Source organism: Leopardus geoffroyi, chromosome D4 (assembly GCF_018350155.1).
Source record: "Leopardus geoffroyi isolate Oge1 chromosome D4, O.geoffroyi_Oge1_pat1.0, whole genome shotgun sequence".
NCBI classification, from domain to species: domain Eukaryota; kingdom Metazoa; phylum Chordata; class Mammalia; order Carnivora; family Felidae; genus Leopardus; species Leopardus geoffroyi.
In genome coordinates this window covers 55,507,649-55,533,206 of record NC_059342.1, presented here as the reverse complement: position 1 = coordinate 55,533,206, position 25,558 = coordinate 55,507,649, and the positions used below count along the sequence as shown (strand labels likewise).

Below are 25,558 nucleotides of genomic sequence, written 5' to 3'. Positions count from 1 at the left end.
ATTACATGATTTATTTAACTGGTTCCCTAGCAAAAGCTTATGTCATTGTTTGCAGTCTTTTGCTGTGATGAAAATCCCGTGGTGAGCAAGTTGTTCTTATTCGCATATTTGCAAGTCCCACATGGTAGTTCCTAGAAGTGGGATTGCTGACTCAGGGCATGCCATTCCGTATTGATTTGTAAAGTGAAAGCAGAAAAATGAGTGGACTAATGATCCCATGTAGTCGACAAAGTCACCAGTCCCTGGGAGTGTTCTGCTCATTGGCCTTATGGCATCTGATATCACTTCTTTTTTTGTGCACCAGGCTGGAGAAACCATGTTCAATCGTGCCAAGCTCCTCAACATTGGCTTTCAAGAGGCCTTGAAGGATTATGACTACAACTGCTTTGTGTTTAGCGACGTGGACCTCATTCCAATGAATGATCATAATGCCTACAGGTGTTTTTCACAGCCACGGCACATTTCTGTAGCAATGGATAAGTTTGGATTTAGGTAAGAGATGTTCACCAGAATCTGCAGGAAACATGTTTCACTCTTACATGATGACTAGGAAATGCAATTCCTGCAGCCCAGGAGTGTCTCTTTAGGTTCTTGGAGGAGAATTTTTCCTCTGAGAACTGGGTGCTTTTTAAGCCCAAAGTCCGTAAAACTTGAGAAGAAAAGTGAAGTTCAGAAACACCCCTACCTCTACACATCCAGGCAAGAAGAGTTTTTATGTTTGGGATGGCTCTTGCCTTTAGGCTCCAAACAGATGCTGTTATTTCCTTGCTTTCTTCTGTCCTCTTCCCTACACAGTTTGGGAAGCAAATTGGACTCATTTTCCCCTAGTAGATTCTTGGGTTTGGGTACCTTGGCAGATATACCTTGGTACTTTAAGAAGGAACATGATACTGTTTCCCTGCAAAGCACAGGCTTCTGTTTAAGCATGAGGACCCAAACTTTCCCACCAAAATGCCTCTAGTGAGAGGTCAGCCAATGCCTCTCTCTAAGAGCAATAGTATAATCTAAAGCATAAGGTCATAGATGGAAAATAGCCTTATGTAGTCTTTTTTTTTTTATCTTAAAAAAATAAATCTGCATTTTGCTCCATAATTATCCCTGTTTATATTAACATAGAATTGTTTAAAATCACCTATTAGTTGAGTATACTGACCTTTCCCTCCTTGCTCTACGTTAGCTTGAAGCTCCAGGAAGCTGTGCTGCAGACCCCATGTGCTAGGCATCCCCGGCCTGGGTGCGCTGCCGTGGTGTGGCAGGCCTGTGCCAGTCAGCAGTCCCTTGGTTTAGATATGAATGCTTTCTTTCAGACTCCTTTTATTCCCATTTCTTTCTGTCTTCCCTTGCTGGGGGCAGTGACGGCTATGAAACTAAGGATGCTGTGAGGAGAATTTGACTCTAAACATCACCCTGTGCCCTCTCCCCTCTTCCCTGTTTATGTATCTTCTTCTCTTTAAGAGACACAGGCTCAAACCCTGTCCCCTCTTAATTTCTCCCCTTGAAGCGTGGTGGTAAGGACCTCATTCTTTGCCACAGCACCGTGCTTGTTTTACCCAGAACCAGTCAGGCTTGGGGGATGAGGTGGTTGGTCAGAGAAAACACAGACAGCAAACTGAATCTCATCAGCTCGGCATGCGCTTCCCTGTGAGGTCACGAAGAGTCCCTTTTTTTGTAAAAACGCTGATCGTGACAAACCTTAGTGGCCTGGCCACCTGGTTCAAACCCTCACTTGTAATCAGGTGCAGACGGTTGTGTGACGTGTGTCCAAAGGTGGGTAACTGGGCCCTTAACTGATGACACCTAATTATAGATAGATTACCTTTGACTCATTAAAGCAGGCCCTTCTGGATCTTCATGGATACTTCTAGTCCAATGTCCTGAATGTATTTGAAAATAATCATTGCAGCTTTTTTTTCATATGCTCTGTATGGTTTGGCTGACTTTCCCCTTCAAGTCTGAGTTAGTTTTCCTTAAATTGTGTGATGGATTTTAGTCTCTTTGGATTCCAGTAAGAGCCCTAGTGTGGTTTGGTGCTGCATACAAGGTCATCCCAAAACCACAGCCTTTAAAGGACCCATAGGAAAGCCTTTGCCTGGCTTCCGGGTATGATCTGAGTGTTAACATTTCTCATTGGTGCTCCGTCTGCATCCTTCAGAAGCCTATGATTCATAACCGTTGAAATAGTAAACTATAGGGGCACCTGGGTGGCTCAGTCACTTAAGCTTCTGACTCTTGGTTTCGACTCAGGTTGTGATCTCACAGTTCCTGAGATCCAGCCCCGTGTTGGGCTCTGCGGGCTCAGCGCTGGCAGCCCGGAGCCTGCTTGGGATCCTAACTCTCCCTCTCTCTCAGTGTGTTTTCCCTGCTCATGCTAGCACCCATGCACACACGCTCTCTCTCAAAATAAAGAAATAAACATTAAAAATATAGTAAAATACAAAAAGGTGTGGAAAGATGAGAGCCCTGATGCCCCATTTCTTGAAAATGTATCAAAATAGATTCACCATTATACATTTTGCTAAGTCGGGATGTGGTAGAAATTTCCTAGAAAATTTTATTTTGGCAAATTTTCGGAAACGCTATTTTGACTGTTGGGGTCAGAGTTCAAGCCAGTATACCTGTGGAAGAATGAAAGTTAGACTGGTAGATGGGCTGAGGGTGGAAAGGGAGGGCATGACAGGGTGGGCACAGGGAGGCTTTACCACAATCTCGGTTTCCAGGACCTCCTGGATAAGCATTTCTCATGCAGGAGCAGGACACATGGGAAGCAGTTTCCTGAATGGGGCACAGGAAGTGCGCTTATGCTCTCTCGTCATTGACTAATTTTCCAGGTAACCATAGAAGCAACACAATATTCTTAGAGCAAATTCTACTTTTTGACTTCTGTGTCTTCTCTACTGATATATAAAAACAGAACAAAGAAAACCCTTATAAATCCCCAATTTATAAGTTCCAGAGAATAAAAATAACTTCAGAAGCATTTATTTGTGCTTTGAGCATGCTTTATTTTGAAAGTCAAAACTTACTAACCACTGGTTTTCTTTGTGTGTGTGCGTGCGTGTGTGTTTTTCCCCCAGCCTACCTTATGTTCAGTATTTTGGAGGTGTCTCTGCTCTAAGTAAACAGCAATTTCTCACCATCAATGGATTTCCGAATAATTATTGGGGCTGGGGAGGTGAAGATGATGACATTTTTAACAGGTAATTGTCCCAACTCAGATGTCTTTCTCCCCTGTCTCCCTTCACTTCCAGTTTTTCAATCAGTGTCTGATTATTCTGCAAGGATTGACCCTTGGGAAGGATGTAGTCCCCACTCAGCCCAAATTCTTAGATGTGCCCTGCTGTAGGTGCTACAGGTGCTGAAAAATGTCTTTAGGAAGTTTAGCTTTTGTGATTTTTGCATTAGCCTTGGAACATGCAAAATGAGAACCAAATAAAGGGTTGGGTTTACTTTGATTTATCCCACATGCCATTTTGTCCTAAAGAAGTAAACATGCCCTTTGCAAAAATTCAGCATCTCATTGTGGTCCCGTTTGATTATGAAACAAGTTTCTTTGGGCAGGATCCTAAGTTCCTTTACAAAATCTTTGTGCTATTTGTTTATTTTGGAATATTTTTAACAAACATAAAAGAGGACTGAGTAGTATAATGAACTTCTGTGGACCCACCCAGCCCCAACAACCACTATTTTCTACCAGCCCTGTCCGCCCCATCCACACCCCCAGGGCTCCTTTATCATGTGCATTGTCATTGCAGATGGTAAAAAGAAAAAAACAAAACAAAACACCAGTGGCATTTGAAACCACATTCTGCCCAGTTCTCCCTGACAGTGGAAACTTCAACCCTGCCATCTCCAGATAAGAAGTAACTTCTCCCTCTGGGAGCTAGTCTGAGCTTGTCACTGAGCTTGATATCAGAATATACCCTAGCTCCTTCCCGAATTGGAGTACCTTAATTTGATCAATTAACAGAAGGTGTCTGTCAGAGCAGCACCCAAGTCAGTCAAGTTTAGCTTTGTGTGAGAACCTGTCATAGACCCAGGTCTTTACTATCAACCTGGAAGAAAACCTGAGGTTTAGAGGATGCGGATTGATTATCAGGCATCTTCAGACAGAGCACTGTGTCACACAGGCCCGATGGGGAGGACACTGAAGCCCCAGACAGGGGTCCAGACAGAAACAAACTTGCTTCCACAGCACCACCTGGGCAAACCTCAGACCCACAGGATGGTGTTAGGGGCTGATGTGACACCACAGATGCAAGCAGTTAAGAGGGTTAGTGGGAAGGGAGCCCTGAGAATGGACACCCAAGGGTGGAGGGACTAGAAGGATGGGTGGCTGGGGGAGCAGCTTTCTTGAAAGATAAAGGACCTAACTCGCCGTGTGCCAGGCGCTGAGGGAGACAAGACCAGAAACCTTTAAGTTATCCAGGACCAGCCAGTCCTGCTTTTTAGCCAACTTGTGCTCCTGCTGTGTCAAGGCTTTGGTTGTGGTCCTCATTCCTTTCCCCCAGATCTACACAGAACCTTCCACCCTGTTCTGGCTGCCTCTAATCTTGTTCTCTGCTCTCCATTCTTAACAGTGCTTATCAGAGAGTCCTCCCTTTGGCCAAAAACTTTGGGTAACTGTATATTCTACCCCTTTCAGACACTGGCACGGATCTGAAAAATGAGATGCGAAAAGCTCTGAGAAGGCCTCCATGATTTAGCCTTCACCCTTCTTTCCAGCCTCATCTCTGACCACTTTCTACCCCAGACTCTTTCCACCAGTCCCCAGAAGCTTCTGTTGTTCCCCGAGGGCCCTGTGTTTGCTCTGGCTCCCTGCCTTTGCCTGTGCTGTCCCGACTTCCCTAAATGCTCTGTGGGCACCCATTCGTCTTCATAGCTGGCTCTGCCTAGTCTTGCTCAGGTAGAGTGAGTGGCTTCTCCTTCTGTGCTCCCCACCACCACCTCCCCTCCTCACCTCCATCCTGGCACTGGTGGCCCTATGTTCTAAGTCCACATTGTAAGTTCTGTGAGGGTAGACACCCCCAGTGCCTGGCACAGAACACTCCCCAACCAACACAAACTACAGGACCAGTGGTCAAAGGGCACAGGGAATTAGCGTGAGTTTTAACTGATGCCACAGTGAGCTAAGGTATGGGCTGAGTGAGAACAGTGAACAAGATGGCGGATGGGGCAACAGTCTGGGGCTGTCGGACCCAAGCCTTATGGCAGCTTTGCAGTGACGACTTGTCCCTTCACTCCTTGCAGGTTAGTTTTTAGAGGCATGTCTGTTTCTCGCCCAAATGCTGTGGTTGGCAAGTGCCGGATGATCCGCCACTCAAGAGACAAGAAAAATGAACCCAATCCTCAGAGGTGTGTTCTATGTTCATTTACATTCTTTCTTTCCCCTTTCAGGTGGGGTAGGCTATAGGAATGAGGCTCTGGTGAGGGCTCTAGGCCTCAAGGGAAAGGGAGGGATCTGTCCATGAGTTGGGTAGAGTAGACTAGGTGGTGGGGTGGGGTGGGGGGGCAATGAAGGACAAATGTTTCATGTTTTTTTTTCTTGAGATTTTTGTTTTGACACCAACCCTTTGCCTGTTTTTCTCTTGTAGGTTTGACCGAATTGCACACACAAAGGAGACAATGCTCTCTGACGGTTTGAACACACTCAGTTACAAGGTGTTGGACATAGAGAGAAACCCGTTGTATACCAAAATCACAGTGGACATCGGGACACCGAGCTAGCATTTTGGTACACTAATAAGAGACCTGAAAATGGCCAGGGACCTCTGCTGTGTGTCTCCGCCAATCTGCTGGGCCAGTCCCTTTCATTCTTAACAACCAGAGTGATAGGTCCCCTCCAGTCATCATTCAGATGCCTTTCCAGATGACCAGGACGAGTGGGATATTTTGCCCCCAACTTGGCTCGGCATGTGACTTCTTAGCTCTATGAGGTGTTTGTAAATGTAGAAACTATCAGCCTTTGGGGGAATCTCGGCATGTTCACAGTGTCACCCCAAAGAATCAGTACACAGCCCCAAATTTGGTGACTGTGGGACTCATTTCCAGTGATAAACTCCTAATCTGTTGTGAAATAGGTAAGAATTTCGCTTTAAATTGTGGTATTCTTATTACTTCATGAAAAATTGGAGAGTGCTGCTGAAATCGGATCGGTGTGATGTTTTTTTGTTTGCATATTCTAACAGAAAAACGCAATCTCGACCTTTCTCATTTTACTCCTCCCCCACCTTTTAGCAGTATGCAGCTACCACAATCACTTGTGTGCGTATGTCTTTTCTTAGCAAAAGAATTTTAAAACTTGAGCCTTCGACCTTTTGCCCTGCTAACGTGTGAATTCCAAGGCAACGTTAGCCATCAGAGCAAAAGCCTTGAGTGTCCTCAAATTCAGTGGCCTTTCTCCAGATTGTCTGATTTCTGAATGTAAAGACTTTTTTTTTTTAAAAAGCAGTTTGTAGTATTTTAAAGAAAGAACAAATCGGGTTTTATTATGATCTAGCTTGATTTTGTGTTGACCCAGATTTGCATAGCTGTTTAGTGTTAAATCATGACAATTTATTTTTCTGAGCATGCTATATAAACTTGAATTTCCTATGTATTTTTATTGTGGTGTTTTAAACGTAGGGAGGGGATTGAGCATTTTTTAGTGGGAAAAATAGCATATGCTGTAGTGGCCCGATTTGGCCGGCAGGTCAGGTTTTGTAAAGAGCAAAATCACTTTTGGGCCCTTTGAGGGCAAGACCTCCCTGGTCAGAGTTATCCTGCTAGACCTCTGGGGGAGGCAAAAGCCTAGATCTGCCAGGCAGAGCTCCCCACCTCCCTACCCTCCCCAGGTGGGAGGGAACCTCCTCCACCCCTCTTCCCACTGACCCTGGGACCTCCCTTTAGGGCCCTAGGCTGTGGAGTTCTAAATGATAGCAATCAGGTTGTTTACTGGCCCTTAGTCTGGGGCGGGGGAGGAAATCACTGCTCTGGCCCCTGTGGAGTCCAGGGGCCACCTCCTTCACTGTGCTAGCCACATTGCCTGGCCTACCTTGCTGGACCCATTCTCCTTCCTCCCCCCTTCTCCTTTCTCCTTTCTGTCTCCTTTCTCCTTCCTTCTTCTCCGTTTTTGTTCCTTTGCCTCTTGCCTGTTCCCTAAAACTTGCCTGTGGCACTCAGGGTCAAACAGACTATTCATTCTCCAGCATGAATGTGCCTTTTAATTAGAGATCTAGAAAGTTCAGCTGAACCCTCCCACACTCCCTTACAACCACTCTGGTGCCTAAAGCCTCCCAGTCCCCTTCAGGTTTTTAGCAGGTGCTCGCACTCCAGGGAGGCTGATCCACGGGGGTGTCTTCCCCAGACCCACCTCTCCTGGGGGAGAGCGAGGACTGCCTGGGGTGGGATGCACAAGGCAGTTGCTACCACTGGCTGCCCTTGTCGGGTCTAGCCTGAGCTAAGGGCAAAAAGAGTCAGCTATCTAATCCCAGGGTTGACCCTTCAGCTGGTGGCAGCCCAGAGCCCCACCACTGGCCTCCTGGAAGCCAGCCCTCAGTGTGGAGGCTGAACTGGTGTCCAGACCTGGTCTTACCTGTGCCTTTATCGCTTTGAGCATCTTGGATGCTACCATGGTTCTTTTCCAGAAGCCTTTGTATTGGTTAAAAATTATTTTCCACTGCAGAAGCAGCTGGGCTATGCGAAGAGTATTCGTTCGGTCAGTCCCCCGTTCCTTGACAGGGGTGTCAGTGGAACCAGGAATGACCGCCCTGAGAGGGAGTTTTGGGAAATACAAAGAATGAAGACCTCTCCTCTCCTTCTGTCCCCAGATCCTGGCTTTTCCAAAGTGCCTTAAAAGAAGGGAGACAAATATCCTGAGTGGTAACTTCTTTATTATATACTTTACTCTTACAAAAAAATTCTGACTTTTTTTTTTCCTCCTGTTTTCCTGTTACACTTTCCTTCATGTTCCACTGGAATAGTCAAGTGTGTGGTTCGTTCTCAGAACCAAGGGGGCTTCTGCTTCACCTGTTCCCCACTTGCTGACCTTCTGGTGCTTTCATGGGGCCCACTTGGGCCCAAGGTTAGGCCCGGATGCTTGCCTGGTTTATAAGATGCTGTGGGTCCTCTTTCTTCCCTGAGGAGGTTAGGGCTGAGGGTTCAGGGAGCATTTCCTTCACCTGGAAGGTGTCACCATGAAGTTGTTATGTGCTGTGTCTTTCTCTGTTTCTGTCCATCCCGATGCTGGTGACCCCGTGAATTGGCCTTTGGGAAAGATTAGAAGGCAGAGGTGGCATGAGAGGGTAGAAGAAATGCTGGTGCTGGCTCTCAGTCTGGGCAGGGTCTCTGCTGACCTCAGGGCTGGGCGAGGGTGCCCCACTCAGCCAGTACGGCAGCTGTCCTGTCCCAGAGACCTGTTGTGCTGTGTATTTCGATCTCCCATGTATGCAAATGTATGCGTTTACCATTGTAAGTGGGAGGGGGGAATGTCTGACCTTGGTGTTCAAAACAGAACTGTATTTTTGTCTTTAAAATCCAGTAATATAACGTGAATAAATGACCTTATCTTTGTAACCTCAGGTGGTTTCTTTTCTGATTTAAGTAAGGGGTTTGGGCTCTCTGGGCCGGAGGGAAATGATTGGGACTGCCTGCTGGGAGGATCAGAGGAGAGCAGAGGTCTGCCACAAGGGGGCGGGTCATGGCTGGGGGTGGCGGTGGTCCCTCACCTGACTATGTTCCACACACCTCACTGGAATCAGCCATTTCCCAGTCTGAGCCTCATTTTCTTACCTGAAAATGGAAATAATAGCACCTAGACTTTCTGAGGCTTAAAAGAGATGATGGGTCTAAAATAATGACTGGCACCTCACAGGTACTTACTACATAGTAGTTAGTACCACTTCAAAATAGAATTTCCACTAGCAGTTCTCTGGCCACATTCTGCTGTATTCGGCAGTCACCATGAGAGTTCCGAGATCCTTCACAGAGCCATTTACACAGGTGTTCGCAGAGTAACTTAAATGGTACCATATGAAGTAAGATTTCTTTTCAGTCCCAGGACATTTAAACAGATGTTCTACAGGGTCTTAGTTGTGACTCAAGGACTTGAGACAGTAAGTACCCTGTGTGCCTTCTCCTTCTCATCACCCCCAGGATCAGGTACCAGCAACGTATTAAGGTGCTGGTTGGATTGACTTGGCATCTGGAAGAAATGTGTCAGAGGAGACCGGTATGAAGGAGAGGGCACCCTTGCTGTCCAGGTTGGTGGAGCTGTGAACGTGGGACCAATTGGGAAACAGGAGCAGTAAGGGCAGCACTGTATAGCCCCCCAATGCTATCTGGCTATCCCCACCCATCCTTGTGACTGCTGAAAGGACCCCTAGGGGCCTCAGACCTGAACAGAGGTGGCCTTGGGCTCAGATCTGACCTTTGAACAGGGGACTCTGATCCTTTCAACAAAGTGCTGCCTTTGCAAGCTGTAAGGTCTGGGTGAAGTGAAGCACCTTCTGTCCCCAGAGATGCACATATCCGCACAAATACATACAAACTAACATGCATAACATACCTGACATGTGCCTATGAGAGACCGGAGTGCCTGGGTTCAAATCCTACTGTTGCTTCTTCCTAGTGCTGTGATGTGACCACTCCAAATCTGGAGGCACTCAGGACCTCACCGGTGGGGTTTTCCCTCCCCTTCCCTGCCTCACCTGAGTAAAGGTGTTTGGAATGGCAGCACTGGGAAGGAAGGGGGCTTGAACCCCCATGGTGGGCTCTGAGGGGGCCAGGAAGGGATGATGGCAGGAGGAAGGGGGCCACAGACAGGCTCCTGGGGGTTGGCCATTTCCTTGAGATGTGCTCTGTCTCATCTCCCACTCCACATGGACCCAGACCAAGTCTGAGCCAGGCAGAGCTCAGGAGTCATGCAGTGTGGACTGGGTGGGCACCAGGCCCCCCTACACAGTACCTTTCTTCCATGGGAGACTGTGACCTGGATGCCAAATCACTGACTTACAAATAACTTTTAGAGGCAGGGCGATGGTGCCCAGGTCACTGGGTCCTTGTGGAGGTATGCGAGTGGAACCTCCCGAAAGTAGGAGTATTTGCTGCTGGTGACCAGAGGGAAGCTGTGTGTAGGGAGAGGTCAAGGAAATGAGAAGATGCCCAAGTTCTAAGTGTTACCAAGTCTTCACCACACTTCCAGTCTCCCCTCCTCTTGTTTATTCCAGGAGGTGAGAGTTTGCACATTCCTAGGGGCCGATTTCTTAGAACTGGAACTTATTTACCCTGTCAGAAAGGAAATGAGGTTTGTCTGGCTGAGCCAGTCATGCCAGACAAGCCTCATTTCCTTCTCTGGCAGAGTCCCCGGGCAGGGAATGTGGCTATTGCCTTCATCTGGGCTCAGGGACCTGTACCCGGGCTGTGAGGCAGAGAAACCTTTGGGACATGGTTGTTATGGGTAGTTACAGGGTCAGTAGGCCAGAAACCACAGGGACATGTCACCACAAGGACGTCTGGCTTTGAGCAAGATGTGTGCCAGCTCACCAGGCAGGGGGCTTGGGAAGATGGCCAGGAAAAAGCCATGTAAACAGTGATCATTACTTCTGGCTCTTTCTGCCTTCCCATTCACTGTGTAACTCTGGGCAAGTGGACTGCCGTCTCTGAGCCCTTGGTTTGCTCTTCTGTTTTAGGACTTGCTCTCAGACTCCACCTCTGGTTTCCCCATAGTTCTGCCCTTCTCCCAGTAGGAAGTGCCTTGATTTGGGTTTCCTTTTGTCCCTGAGGTTAACCCTTCTTATCACCTTGAAGGAAGTCACTTTATCTCTGAGTCTTCATTTATAAAAATAGCAGGATCGGCCCCGCCTGCCCTGTGCAAATCACCCACACTGAGGTACCACTTTATACCTATTAGGATGGCTGTTATCAAAAAATCAAAATTAGCATTGCTGAGCATGTGGAAAAATTCCAACGCCTGTGCACTGCTGGTGGGAATATAATATGGCATAGCACCTATGGAATATCTCATGGTGATTCCTCAAAAAATTAAACATAGAATTGCCATATGATCCAGTAATTGCTACTTCAGGATATATACCCAAAAGAAATGAAAGCAAGGACTTGAATAGATACTTGTAAACGCATGTTCACAGCAGACTTATTCACAATAGTCAAAAGGTGGAGATGACCCAAGTGTCTATCAAGGGATGAATGGATAAACAAAATGTGGTGTGTACATAAAATGGAATATCATTCAGCCTTAAAAAGAAAGGAAGTTCTGACAAATACTATGGCATAGATGAACCTTGAAGACATTATGCTAAGTGAAATAAACCAGTTACACAGGGAGAGATATTACGTGATTCCACTATGTGAGGTACCTAAGTAGTCAAATTCATAGAGACAGAAAGTTGAGTGATGGTTGCCAGGGGCTGTAGGGGAGAGTGAGTAGAGGGAAGAATGGAAGTTAGGGTTCAATGAGTACCGAGTTGTAGTTGTAGAAAATGAAGTTCTGGAGATGGATGGTGGCAATAGTTGCACAATAGGAATGTACTAAATGCCACAGAACTGTGTACTTAAAAGTGGTTAAAATGATAAACTCCATGTTATACACACACACACACACACACACACACACACACCCATATATATATATATATGCTATAGAGTGAGTGTGCCCCCCCCCCCCCCAATTCACGTTGAAACTTTATTCCCAGTATGATGGTATTTGGAGCTGAGGCCTTTGGGAGGTGGTTAGCTCATGAAGACAGAGCCCACGTGCATGGGATTAGTGCCCTTGTAAATGAGACCTGGAGAGCTCCCTCATCCCTTCTGCTACATGAGGTTAGAGCAAGAAGGCGCAGTCTGTGAACCAGGAAGCAGCCCCTCACCAGACATCAAATCTGCCAGCACCTTAATCTTTGACTTCCCAGCCTCCAGGACTGTGAGAAATTAATTTCTGTTGTTGATAAGCCCTCCAGTCTATGCTATTTTTGTTACAGCAGCCTGAAAAGACCAAGACGGCATACTTTACCACAGTTTTTAAAAAAGGAGGCAGCTCCCTGTGGCCAAACTTGACCTCATCTTGCTCTGGAGGTGGCTGAGGATGGTGGTGTGGGGTCCAGCACCCACCTGGAGATTTTGCGTGTGAGAAGGGCTGGCCATGTGGGGAGTGCCACCTGAGAATCTGCTAATCGTGGGCACTCAGCTTGGTTGCTGAATCCAGCTTGGTGCTCTGCCCCAGATAACCGGCTTTACAGTTGCTACCTTTGCCCAAGACTAATATCCTTCCCTAAAGAAACTAGATGCAAAGCTGCCAGGGGGGATTGGGGGAAGAAGGGGAAGCCTGGCCTCAGGCAGGTTATCATGACTGGGGGACAAAGAGGCGCTTACTCCAGAGTGCCCCCTTGATTCCCATTTACTGTTGGCAGAAACTAGGGGTCAAGCTGGAGGCTTTTTAAAAGAAGAAATGACAAGCTGGGGCCAGAAATGACAAGCTGGGGATAACATAGTCACCTAGATAAATTCTGTCTAGATGAAGGGGAAGGCCCCTAAGTGCCAGGAGGGAGAGCACAAGTGAGTTCTGAAGGGCAGGAGGGAGGGACACTTGGGAGAGATGGTCCTAGACTTGGTGTTGGTGAGGGTGGGGGAACCTCCATCCCCATGCTACTGCATTGTACATCCTTTCTGAGAGTGGACTGTAGACAAGTAAATCTTAAAAGTGGACCTACCCCTTGACCTTGCAATTCAGCTTCTAGGAGTTTATCCGAAGAAAGCAAAGCCATGCACTAAGATGCGAGTGTGTACCCTGCCACTGCTTGTAATACTGAACACTTAGAAGCCACCATCAATGGGGGACTGTGCTAAATAAATGAAGTGCATCCCAGCAATTAAGTACAGTGTGACCATTGAGAATGATGAAGTAGATCTATATTTATCGATTGGGAAGAGGTATAAGAAAAAAAGGAAACTACCGAATGGTTTTTCCATACATGGCAGGGAAATGTATGAATAATTTAGTGCAGAAATTACTCTGTAATTGTTTGTGGGGGCAGATGCACGAGCAATAAAATGAGGAGATGATCTTCCCTTTTCTGCACAGACTGTACAGCTAGGCTCCTCAGGAGTAACCATCTTTAGTGTTTCAGGGGTTGCCTGAGGGCTATTAACAGCGCTGTGCTGGCCCCATTGAAAGAATGAGCAGGATTGTCCCCTGGGGGGTTGCATTCCCTGCAAGTGCCCAGACTTGGAAGGAAGATGGGGGCTCCCCCTACAGGGGAGTGGTGCAGGCCTGTGCCCAGTTCCCAATGTGGTGGGATGTGGCATACTGTGGGGATGCTCAATGGAGGCTGGACAGGAGCTCAACTTGGGCTGATGAGCCTCTAGCTAGTCTCTCAGATTTAGAAAAATCAAGTGAGGACATTTGTTGCCACTCTTTCCTGTGTACAATTGAACATTCACGCCTGTTATATTTGGATAATAAAACTGTCAAAGGACAGAAGAATGGGAGGGGGCACTGTGCCCTGGCTCCTAAGGAGCAAGATGGGCCCGAGGCCCCTGATCAGGACCCTGTGAAGAGTGTGAGCCTAGGAGGAAGTGAGGAAGACCCCCAATGCCCATGGATCTTTGGCCCCAGAATCCAGGAGCTCTGCTGCTGAGGGAGGCCCTGACATCTGGATTTTGACACAGGTTTGGGCATGGAGCTATTGTAGACTCACGTCCGGTCCAGATGTGAGTACTGGACAACTCCCTGCCTGGGGGCATGTGCCAGAGGAGGGGGGATACCAGGCCATGGTACGGCTCTAACTTTGAATCTTTATCTGGTAGGGTGCCAGGAATTGTGTGCCCAGCCCTGCACCACCCTGCTCGGCTCCACAGGGCTCTGCCAGGCGGAGCTCTCTGCACCTTGGGTGAGTGAGCTATGGGAGGTTATCTAGCCAGGACTTGGGCTTTTGGCGGGGACTTCAAAGTGCTCCCTTTGTGTGAAAGTGTCCCGTTGCTCTGTAAGTGATTTTGGCTTCTCTGATAACAGCAGCATAGGAGACAGGCCAGCTGCAAGATCCCAACTCTGTAGTTTTGCAACCTCACCAAAGGCAGTGAGGGAGGAAGCGTGGGGGCTGCAGATAGACGTGGTGAACTGCTGCATGTGGGCCCTTATCGGCGCACCTCGTGCTTTCCCACCTGTTCTGTCGTGCTCATTCAGTAATCCCCATGGCGGGAAACTGAGGCTCAGGGAGGTCATGTGACTTATACAAGGTCACACAGAGTTAGTGTGTGACCCACATCTCCTGAGTCCCCAGTCCAGGACTCTGGCCATTGAACCATGAATGCAGCCACTCATCCAGACTCAGCAACACTCTCTCTGCAGTACAGGTGGGAACGGGAAGCAGCAGGCTGAGCGGTGCCCCACCCCAGCGGGAAGATGTGGCCCTTACTTGGAGCCTGGCATCAGCAGCATTTTGCCAAGGCAGGTGCAGTGTAGGTTGAGCACTGGGCCCAAGAGCATGGTTTTTATTTTGTGTGTTTTCATTTTGTTTTGTTTTCCCCCTTAGTTTTAGAGGACTTGGGAGTCTGGTGTACCGCATGACAGCAGCTCCTGGACCAGGGACAGTAGTGCAGCCGCAGTCTGGGAGACACATGGGGTGGTTAACGCACCCACGAGGATGCACGAGGCCCGGGTCATGGGATACAAGGAAGGAAGAAGGGAGACCCCTAAGGGCTGAGGAGCTGCGTGGCTCTGAAGAAGTGGGGCTGCTTTCTGCCTCTGGAAGCATCACTCTGGGAAGTGACAACCTGGTTCCCAGACTGTACAGCTCTTTCATCCCACTGCTCAGTACCTGTCCCTGCCCTGGGCCAACACCCAGTGTCCAGGAGGGATCACCATGGTATCTTCCAAAGGCTGTGGAGAGTGGTGGAGAGTGGAGAGAGAGGCCCGGGCTTCTGCTCAGCCTTCCTTTTTCCTTCTTGGCACCTATCCTCCCTTCCTATCCACGCTCTCCCCAAAGGAGGGGAGCTGCCACACCATTCCCAATCCTCCCGGACGTTCTTAGCCAGTGGCACTTTCCTAAATGAAGCCAGGGCTGTGTTTTGGTCTGATGACTCATGATTTTTAGACAGGCTGAACCAAAAGTGTTAAAAAGCGGGTCTTGGGGTCTAACTTTATCAGACACCAGCCCTCAGTGCTTCATGTTTCATGGGATTTGCTCTGGATAGAAGCTGACCTAGCCACAGTGAAACAGTGATAAGGGAAAAAGATCTGCTGGTGAGGACAGATGACTGTCCACCATGACTGTTTTGTCAGGCACTGAAGCTCAGAGGCCAGCCTGGGCTCTGCCTGTCAGCTGGATGCTCTGTCTCGGACTCATGTGCTGGGGCTCAACTCTTGTCTCTCACTGACCCTGGGCTTGGTGACTGGTGGGCTTGGCGGATGAGCTTGGCCCTGCTGTTGTCCAGGGCCTGTGGGCACTCTCTCACCGTCTTGGGCCTGCTGGATCTTGCAGGTTCACTGCCCACACCCTCTAGTAGACTGTTCCAAGGCTTTTCTTCATGGGAAACAAGGCCTGCCAAGCCTTTCCCTGGCCCACCACCAACTCTTAAGTGAGGACATTGCTGGGGGTGCTTTGCTTTGGGCCGAGGCAGGCAGTAGAGGGACCTAATGAAGCCCTGGACTAGCAGGCCCGTATTGACTTGATGGGTGACCAAGGCCAGAAACGGTGTGGAGGCCGTGAGGGCCCTTTAAGGCTGCCAGCCATGGTTCTAGGAAAACTCTCCAGGGGGGTTTATTGCCCCCACTCCTTCTGCCCATTTGAGGTTGCTGCTGTGGGGCTTAACACAGTACTGAAGGCCAGAAACAAAGGTCCCCTTGTCCATCCAGGAAACCAGGGAGGGGGAGGGTGGAAGGAAAGACAGCTTCCGGCAGTCCGGAGGCATTCCCGGGGGCATAGATCGCAGTCCAGAGGGAACTAGGCCTTTGCTGCAAGCCTTCCTGGAAAGCCCTGTTGCTCTTCCTTCTTCGGTCTGCCTCACCACCTGGACTGAAGCTGCAAAAACACAAAGTTCAGCTCACAAAGTGAGACACAAACTTGTCCCAAGGGTCTCTGGTGGCCTACCTCCTGTTTTCTCCCCAACACTGCTGGAGAAAGACCCCAAGGGAACATTAGAGCCTCGGCCTCTCACTGTGCCCAAGGAGAGCTCCAGCCCTGAGACTTCATGCGGAGATGTCAGCCTCCCGCTCAGGTTCCCCTGCTGGTAGCGCGCCAGAGGGCCACTCTTCTAAAGGGGATGTGGAGTCTAGCTGCAATTTACAGGAGAGAAGAGAGACCCAGCTCTTTAGGGGGCTTTAGGGCTTATGGGACAAGGCCACTCTACTTACCTGGAAGGCAGTCATCATCTCAGTGAATATAGCCTCTCCCACAGGTGCTCATAGCACTCCCCAGTTCACAAAGCCCTCCCATAACTTCTGGTCCTGTTGGCTCATGACAGCTTTGGGAGGTGACTGGGCCACTGGCAGAATTTAAAGGATATGGACTTACATTAAAGCCAGATATATTTGGGTTCAAAGACCTGACCTCAGGATGCCTGGCTGGCACAGTTGGAAGAGCATGCAACTCTTGGTCTCAGGGTCATGAGTTTGAGCCCCATGTTGGGTGTAGAGATTATTTAAACAAACAAACAAACAAACAAACAAACAAACTTAAGGAAAAGAAAAAAAGACCTGACTTCACCACATAGCCATTGTAGGCCACTGGGTAAATTGCTTTTTTCCCCATACAGATATCCCATAATCCCAGCATCATTTGTCCTTCCCCCACTGCTCTGCAGTGCCACCTTTGTCATGAAGCAGATGTCCTGACCTGTGAGGGTCTATTTCTGGACTCGATTCTGGTGTGTTGCTCTATTAATCTATCCTGTGGCAAACCATATGGTCTTAGTATACCTTTCAATTACTTTTATTCCCTTTCTTCATGAGTGTCTTGGCTATTCTTGGCTGTTGCATTTCCATGTGAATTTTATAAATTTTTAAAGTTTATTTATTTTGAGAGAGACAGAGACAGCACGAGTGGGGGGAGGGGCAGAGAGAGAGAGGGAGAGAGAGAGAGAGAGAGAGAGAGAGAATCCCAAGCAGGCTCTGTGGGGCTTGAACTCACAAACCATGAGATCATGACCTGAGCTGAAACCAAAAGTCGGGCTTTTGACCGACTGAGCCATCCAGGTCCCCTCCATATAAATCTTATAATCAGCTTGTCAAGTTCCACCAAAAATCACCACCACCATCACCCCACTTACTGAGGTTCTGATTGAAATTATGTTAAGTCTATGGATCACTATAAGGAGACTTGATACCTTTAAAACACTGAGCCTTCCCCTTTCACAAAGATGGCGCCAAAGGCAAAGAAGGAAGCCCCTGCCCCTCCCAAAGCCAAGCCAAAGAAAAGGACTTGAAGGCCAAGAAAGCAGTGCTGAAAGGTATCCACAGTCACAAAAAAAGATCCACACATCACCTACATTCCGACTGCCCAAGACACTGTGTCTCTGAAGGCAGCCCAAATATCCTCAAAATAGGCCCCCTAATTAAGCACATATTTAATTGTATGTGCCTCAAAATAGGCCTCAAAAGAGGGCCTACAATTAAGCACATATTTAATTGTATGTGCCTCAAAATAGGCCTCAAAAGAGGGCCCCCAGGAGAAACAAACTTGACCACTATGCCATCATCAAGTTCCCCCTGACTATGGAGTCACCTGTAAAGAAAATAGAAGGCAACAACACACTTGTATCATTGTGAATATCAAGGCCAGCAAGCACCAGATCAAAGAGGCTGTGAAGGGGCGCCTGGGTGGCGCAGTCGGTTAAGCGTCCGACTTCAGCCAGGTCACGATCTCGCGGTCCGGGAGTTCGAGCCCCGCGTCAGGCTCTGGGCTGATGGCTCAGAGCCTGGAGCCTGTTTCCGATTCTGTGTCTCCCTCTCTCTCTGCCCCTACCCCGTTCATGCTCTGTCTCTCTCTGTCCCAAAAATAAATAAACATTGAAAAAAAAAAAAAAAAAAAAAGAGGCTGTGAAGAAGCTCTATGACATTGACATGGCCAAGGTCAACACTCTGATGAGGCCCGATGGAGAGAAGAAGGCAAATATGTTTGACTGGCTCCTGACTATGACGCTTTGGATGTTGCCAACAAAATTGCGATCATCTAAACTGAGTCCAGCTGGCTAAATCTAAATATTAATTTTTTTACCATAAAAAAAAGATTAAATAAAACATTGAGCTTCCAATCTATAAACACAATGTAATCCTCTTTTGGCTTAGGTCTTTTTAAATCTATATTTAGAGGTCTTTACACATTATTATTTTTTCCTAGCTATTTGATATATTTATACTGTTATAAATAATAGCCTTTTAAAATTTATTTTTCTGTTGTTGCTGGTATATGGAAATGCAATAGATTTTTGTGTATTGACCCTGTATTCTGTAATCTTGTTAATTAATTCTAATAATTTTTCTACATTCTTTTGGATTTTCTAAGTACACTTTCTTATCATCTGCAAATGAGGTGTCTTCCTTTCCAATCCTTATAGCTTTTATCTCTTGCCTCCATTACAATGTTGAGTAGAAGTAGTAGAGGTAGGGTTTTCCCCCTTATATTTGCTTTATGTTTTGATTGTTCTAAATCCAGATATGTAAAGGAAAACCTTTACTAATTCACCATTGAGAATGATATTTGCTGGGGACGCCTGACTGGCTCAGTCTGTAGAGCATATGACTCTTGATCTCAGGGTTGTGAGTTTAAGTCCCATGCTGGGCATAGAACTTACTTTAAAAAAAATGATATTTGATGTAGTTTTATGTAGCTATTTGTTACCATATTAAGAAAATTCCCTCTGTCCCTTTTTTGCTAAGAGGTTATTTCCCCTAATTATGAATTGATGTTGAATTTCATTAAGTTTTGTTTTTAAATTTCTTTTAACGTTTATTTATCATTGGGAGACAGAGAGGCAGGCACAGAGTGTGAGCAGGGGAGGGGACAGAGAGAGGGGGAGACACAGAATCTGAAGCAGGCTCCAGGTTCTGAGCTGGCAGCACAGAGCCTGACATGGGGCTCAAACTCACAAACTGTGAGATCATGACCTGAGCCGAGGTCGGTCACCTAACCAACTGAGCCACCCAGGTGCCCCTTATTAATATTTTTTAGCATCTATTAAAGTGATGATGTGATTTTTCTCCCTTATTTTTTTTAAATGTTTATTTATTTATTTTGAGAGAGAGAGAGGTGCATGGGCCAGAGGGGGAGGGGCAGAGGGAAGGAGAGAGAGAATCCCAAGCAGACTCTGTGTTGCCAGCGCAGAGCCCAATGTGGGGCTCGATCTCATGAACCATGAGATCATGACCTGAGCCCAAATCAAGAATTGGACACTCAACTAACTGAGCCACCCAGGCACCCCTCCCTTATTCTTTTAATGGAGGTGAATTGCTTGAATTGGTTTTCAAATCTTAAACCAACCTTACATTCCCTAGAACAGAACCAATTTAGTCATTATCTATTAACCTTTTTACATACTGCAAGATTTGGTTGATTAATCTGTTGTTTTGGATTTTTACATTTATATTCATAAATGAGATTGGTAGGTAAGTTTCCTTCTCATAAAATCCTCTTCAGGTTTTCATATCTCTGAAGGAGTTATTTTTCCTTTTCATTTCAATCTTATATAAGTCTGTTCAAGGAAAAACATTTTGGTTTTGGTTCTATTGTACTTTATTTCCATTTCATTCATTTATGATCTAATTTTTAAATTTTCCTTCTACTTTATTTGGGTATAATTTTCTTTTCTTCTCATGGTTTGAGATGAAAGCTTAGCTCTTGATATATATTTAAATACATTCATTTATAAATTTCCCTCTAAGCACATATTTAATTGTATTTTACAATTTTATGTGTCATGTTTCTTACTATATAGTTTCTACTTAAAAATTTTTTTCTAATTCCAACAGACTTTTTTTCTTTCATCCAGTGATGACATAGAAATATACTTTTTAGGGGTACCTGTGTGGCTTAGTTGGTTGAGTGCCCAACTCTTGATTTTGACTCAGGTCATGATCCCAGGGTTGTGGGATTGAGCCCTGTGTCAAGCTCCATGCTGAGCATGGAGCCTGCTTGAGATTCTTTCTCTCTCCTTCTCCCTTTGCCCCTCTCCCCTGCTCATGATCTCTCTCTTTAAAAAAGAGAGCAAGGAAGAAAGAAAGAAGATAAAAAAACACAAAACACCAAAAACAACTAAGCCCTAAAAAAAAAATGTACTTTTTAAATGTCCTACCATATGTGGAGATATGGTCATGTGACTGCCAGTTGATCCACAAGTTGGACCTGGGCAATCAGAGACTCCTCACCCTCTCCCCTGTCCTTGGAATGCACACTTGAGCCTACTATTCCAACAGTGGAAGCTGTTGCAAGGACATAGCCTTGAGAAATTAAGGTGTTGCTGAGACAATCTGGACAGTATACATGACTGAACCCAGATAAGGCCTCTACATAAACTTTTTTTTTTTAACGTTTTATTTATTTTTGAGAGACAGAGACAGACCATGAGTGGGGTAGGGGCAGAGACAGAGGGAGACACAGAATCAGAAGCAGGTTCCAGGCTCTGAGCTGTCAGCACAGGGCCCGATGCAGAGCCCAAACCCACGAGCAAGCCTCCACATAAACTTTAAGATTTGGCATATGGGTGCAGAAATCTACTCCTTTTGAACTGGCCTAAGACAAGTCTCATAAATAAATCTCCTTGCTTATTCAAACTGCCACTTACCAATCTGGAGTGGTCTGACTTTTTCTTCTGTCTCTCCCTGCCCTTTGTGTACTGTAGCCACCCCAGGAAGCTCCTACATTTAAAAAAAATTTTTTTTTACATTTATTCATTTTTGAGAAACAGAGACAGAGCACAAGTGGGGGAGGGGCAGAGAGAGAGGGAGACACAGAATCCGAAGCAGGCTCCAGGCTCTGAGCCGGCAGCACAGAGCCCGCCGCGGGGCTCAAACCCATGGACGGTGAGATCATGACCTGAGCTGAAGTCAGACGCTCAACTGACTGAGCCACCCAGAAGCCCCCAGGAAGCTCCTAAATTTTTTAATCAGTACGTGGGGTTTCAAAACGTATCAGATGTTTTGTTTGTTATGGCTTTCTAGTTCAATTTCATTGTAAGCAGAAAGCATCCTCGGTATGATATCGATCCTCTGAAATTTATTGAGACTTCTTCCTTTGTGGCCCAGAATATGGTCAACTTTTGCAAATGTTCTTCTATGCATGAAAAGACAATGTAGTCAGAATTTTGGAGGACAGTATTCTGTGTATGCCCATTAGGTCAAATTTGCAAACTGTATAGTTCAAATATTACATAGCCTTAATAAATGTTAGATATCAATTCTTCTATACCCTTTACTTGTTAAAAATATTCCACTATGATTGTGCATTTTTCTGGTTATTCTTGTAATTCTACTGATTCCTACCTTTCATGTTTTGAGGCTATATTATTAGAAGCTTCCAAATTTAGAATTATTATATTTTCTTGGTTTACAGCTTTTGCCTTGAAGTCAACTCTATCTGGCGATTAGATAGCGGTGATAGTTGCATATCTTGTGAGTATACTAAAAATAAATTATTAAGTTGTACACTTTAAAAGGTCTGAGCAAACCTACTTTCTCTGATATTGATATAGCTACATCTGCTTTCTTTTGGTTAGAATCTTCTTGTTATATAGTTTTCCATCCTTTAAACTTTTCTGTATCCTTATGTCTTACCTGTGTCTCTTATAAATAGCATATAGTTGTTTTTAAACCCAATCTAAAAATCTTTGTATCGTAACTGGAGAATTTCTTCCTTTTATATTTGGAGTAATTATTGATATATTTCAGTCTAAACCTAACGCTTTTTTCGCCTTGTATTTGAGAGATTGTCGGGGGGCACAAGCGTGAGCTAGGGAGGGACAGAGGGAGGGGGAAAGGGAGAGAGAGAATCTTAAGCAGGTGCCACACCCAGTGCAGAGCTGGATGCCGGGCTTGATCTTGTGACCATGAGATCATGACTTGAGCCGAAATCACAAGTTGGCCACTCGCCCACTTGAGCCATCCAGGCATCCCTAAATCTATCACTTTATGAAGTGTTTTCTATTTGTCTCACATGCAACTATATTCATTTTTCTCTCCTTCCTTGACCTATTTTTTTAATTGATTATATATTTTTAACTTTTCAATGTTTCCTCTCTGTTGGCTTGGAAATTATGCATTCTTTTACTATTTTTTTAGTAGTTATTTAGAGGGATTACCAAATCAATCCTTGATTTATTGAAGACTAATAGGAATTTACCTTTTTCCAGAACAACACAAGAACCTTGGAACACTTCAACTCCTTTTTTTATGCCTTCTTGACTTCTATGTTGTTGTTGTCATGCATTTCAATTTCACTATATTTAAAACCTCCTGACAGGGGCACCTGGGTGTCTCAGATGGTTAAGTGTCCAACTTTGGCTCAGGTCATGATCTCATGGTTTGTGAGTTCGAGCCCCATGTTGGGTTCTGTGCTGATAGCTCAGAGCCTGGAACCTGCTTCAGATTCTATGTCTCCTCTCTCTGCCCTTCCCCCCTACATGCTCTGTCTCTCTCTCAAAAGTAAACATTAAATTTTTTTTAAAGCCTCACAAGAAATTATTATTGGTATTGTTTTACAGTCAGTATCAATCTGAGTTTATCCACATATTTACCATTTTCATTGCCTTACATTCTTTTCTGCATTTTCAAGCTTCCATCTGGAATCATTTTCCTTTTGCCTGAACAACATTTTCAGTGTGGCTCACTTGGTAGCAGATTTTCTTTTTCTATTTGTCTGAAAATGTCTTTATTTCACCTTCATTCTTTCTGGATAAAACTTTTAGAACGCAAAATTCCAAACAAGTGCAAAAATAGAGAGGCTGGTATAATGAACTTCTGTACCCATAATTAAACTTCAAAAATTATCCACATGTACTCCATTTGTTTCACTCCACCTATCCCACCCAGTCTCAGATTATTTCAAAGCAAATATCTGATATCCTAATGTTTCATCTGTAAACTTTTTATCTGTAAATATTTACTATCTATCACTGAAGGATAATACTCTTTTTAAAAAACCAAATAATAATAAAAATTCCTTAATATCAATTATTCAGTCAGTGTTCAAATTCCTCCAATTGTTTCATGTTTTTATTTATAATTTTCTGAATCAGAATCTCACCTTTATTCTTGAAGGATATTTTCACTGGATATAGAATTGAATTTGTCAGTTATATTCTTTCAGTGCCTTTAAGATATAATTCCATTGTCTACTGGTTTCATTGTTTCTTATGAGAATCATTGTTTTATTTTTTTTTCTTCTTTTTTAAGGTTATGTATCTTTTTTCCCTCTGGATGCTTTTAAGATTTTCTCTTTGTCACTGGTTTTGATTGGCTTTTCTGTGATGTGACTAGGCATGGGTTTTCTTTTTATTTAACCTATTTGGGTTTCCAGGACTTCTTGCATACCTGGCTTGATACCTCCTTCCTTTTTGGCAAGTTTTCAGCCATTAACCCTTCAAGTTTTGCTGTCTCTTCTTCTTTTTTATTTTTTATTTTTTATTTTTTATTTTTAATGTTTACTTAGTTTTGAGAGAGACAGAGCACGAGCAGGGGAGAGGCAGAGAAAGCGGGAGACACAGAATCCGAAGCAGGCTCCAGGCTCTGAGTTGTCAGCACAGAGCCCTATGTGAGATTTGAATGCACAGAGAGATCACTACCTGAGCTGAAGTCGGATGCTTAACTGGCTGAGCCACTCAGGCGCCCCTGTCTCTTCTTTCTTGAATTTGAATTACTCGTTGTTAGATCTTTTCATTACCCTCTTTATGAATTATTCCTCTCTTTTGTACTTTCAAAACTTTTATTTTCCTGTACTTTTTTCTAACTAATTTTTAAGGACTTATTTTCTGCTTCATGAGTTTTCTCTTTAGCTTGTCAAATGAATTGGTAAATCTATCCATGATTTCTTCTTATTATTAGATCTTTAGTTCTGAAATTTCCATTCAGTTTTTTTTTATTGTTCCCAGTCCTCCATTGAAACTCTCAGTCTTCCCTTTGAACATGGTAATACGGTAAATATAGTTAGTTTATTAAAGTCTGTGTCTTATAATTCCAATATTTGGATACCCCGTGGAGTTGTTTCTATTGTCTCTTGTTTTTGTTGATTTTCATTTATGCTCTATTGCCTGTACATGGGCCATTTTATTTGCAAAACACAATGCAAAAAAATGTTTATAGCAATAATTTGAGGCCTAAGTTGTCTTCTTTCAGGAAGGATTACCGAAACTTGCTTCTGCCAGCCTCTTGGTTACTGACATTCTAGAATTAATATTTTCCAATTTTAAGGATTGAGATTATTTGAAACTGAGCCCTGTGAGGAGGGCCTATCTACTTCTAATTCAGCCTTATTTTTAAGGTTCAGCCTTTCAGTATATTAACCAAGGGAGGTTCATCAGGGCTCCCCATTCTGGCCACTCCTACAGTCTAATCCCTGCCCTGTGTTCAAAAAAGCCATTTGTCTCTTGGTCATCCACTTTGGCATTGACAAATATCCCTCAGGGGAAAAGTGGGCCCAACACTAATTTATTATCTCTTCTATGCCTTCTGGCAGATTTGTTTTATATTTTCCAGTTCTCCTCAGTAGGGGGGCGGATGGGCCAAATTACAAGAAGTGAAAGCTACTTAACCTTCTGAACTTTAATTCTCAAGACGAGGACCTAGATGTGCTTGTTGGATTTAGCAACATGGGAGTCACCAGTGACCTTGACATAAGCACACTTTGTGGAATGGTAGAAATGAAAGTCAGATTTGAATAAGTTAAGAGTGAATGGGGTGAGGAGGTAGAAACAGCATTTGGGGACAATCTTTCTAGAAATGTGGCTATGCAGGAAAGAAGAAAAACGAGGTAGGAGATGTTGGTCAAACAAGCATTTTAAGAGTAAGAGATACTAGAGCATGTTTGTAAGCTGCTGGGAATGTATGATGATATATATATTTGCTATCCTCATGATAGGTATATTTTATACCCATGTGACAGTGAAATTAACAAGGTGGTTTTCTATGTCTGCCGCATAGTGGTGTTTTAATCAGCCTCAGTCAAAGCCCATGAGCCCTGCCAGTCCCATGGTCCAGCTCTAGCTAGTCTTTCTTATCACATCTCTTAGTCACTTTCATTTCTTCTTTTACTCATTCCAGTACCATGCTTGGCCCTAGATTAGGCCTCCATTCACTTTTACCTGATCTGATTCTCCTGAGGTCCCTACCATTAGGGTCACCAGTTCCCAACCCCTCCTACAGGCCTTTCATATATATTATGTGCCAAGTATTCATGTAAGTTGAGAGCTCTAAAGTGCAAATGTAAACATGCCAGTGTCTCACTTAGTAATAATATTCCTCGGCTCCCCATTTTCCTCTGGGTGAAGCCTTAATTCCTATCTGTCTTCCCAGCCTCACCCCTCTTCACCTTTGATCCTTTTCCTCAGTAGGCCACTGTGTGGGATCAAGCTGGCCTGACTGAGA

The 25,558-nt window shown here is 45.1% G+C and overlaps 1 protein-coding gene across 2 annotated transcripts in view; it reads left to right on the top strand.

Moving 5' to 3' along the window:
• The window catches only part of B4GALT1 (beta-1,4-galactosyltransferase 1), a 55,465-nt gene extending 46,915 nt beyond the window's left edge, over positions 1–8,550 (top strand). Inside the window, exons 3-6 of one of the 2 annotated variants that reach the window (XM_045468702.1) lie at positions 305–492; positions 3,075–3,197; positions 5,248–5,352; positions 5,592–8,550. In XM_045468702.1, the coding sequence (XP_045324658.1) occupies positions 305–492; positions 3,075–3,197; positions 5,248–5,352; positions 5,592–5,724 (549 nt within the window). In that variant the 3' untranslated portion in view covers positions 5,725–8,550. The remainder of the gene's footprint in view (positions 1–304; positions 493–3,074; positions 3,198–5,247; positions 5,353–5,591) is intronic. The other variant, XM_045468703.1, reaches the window with a different exon arrangement.
• The last annotated feature ends 17,008 nt before the right edge of the window (positions 8,551–25,558 follow it).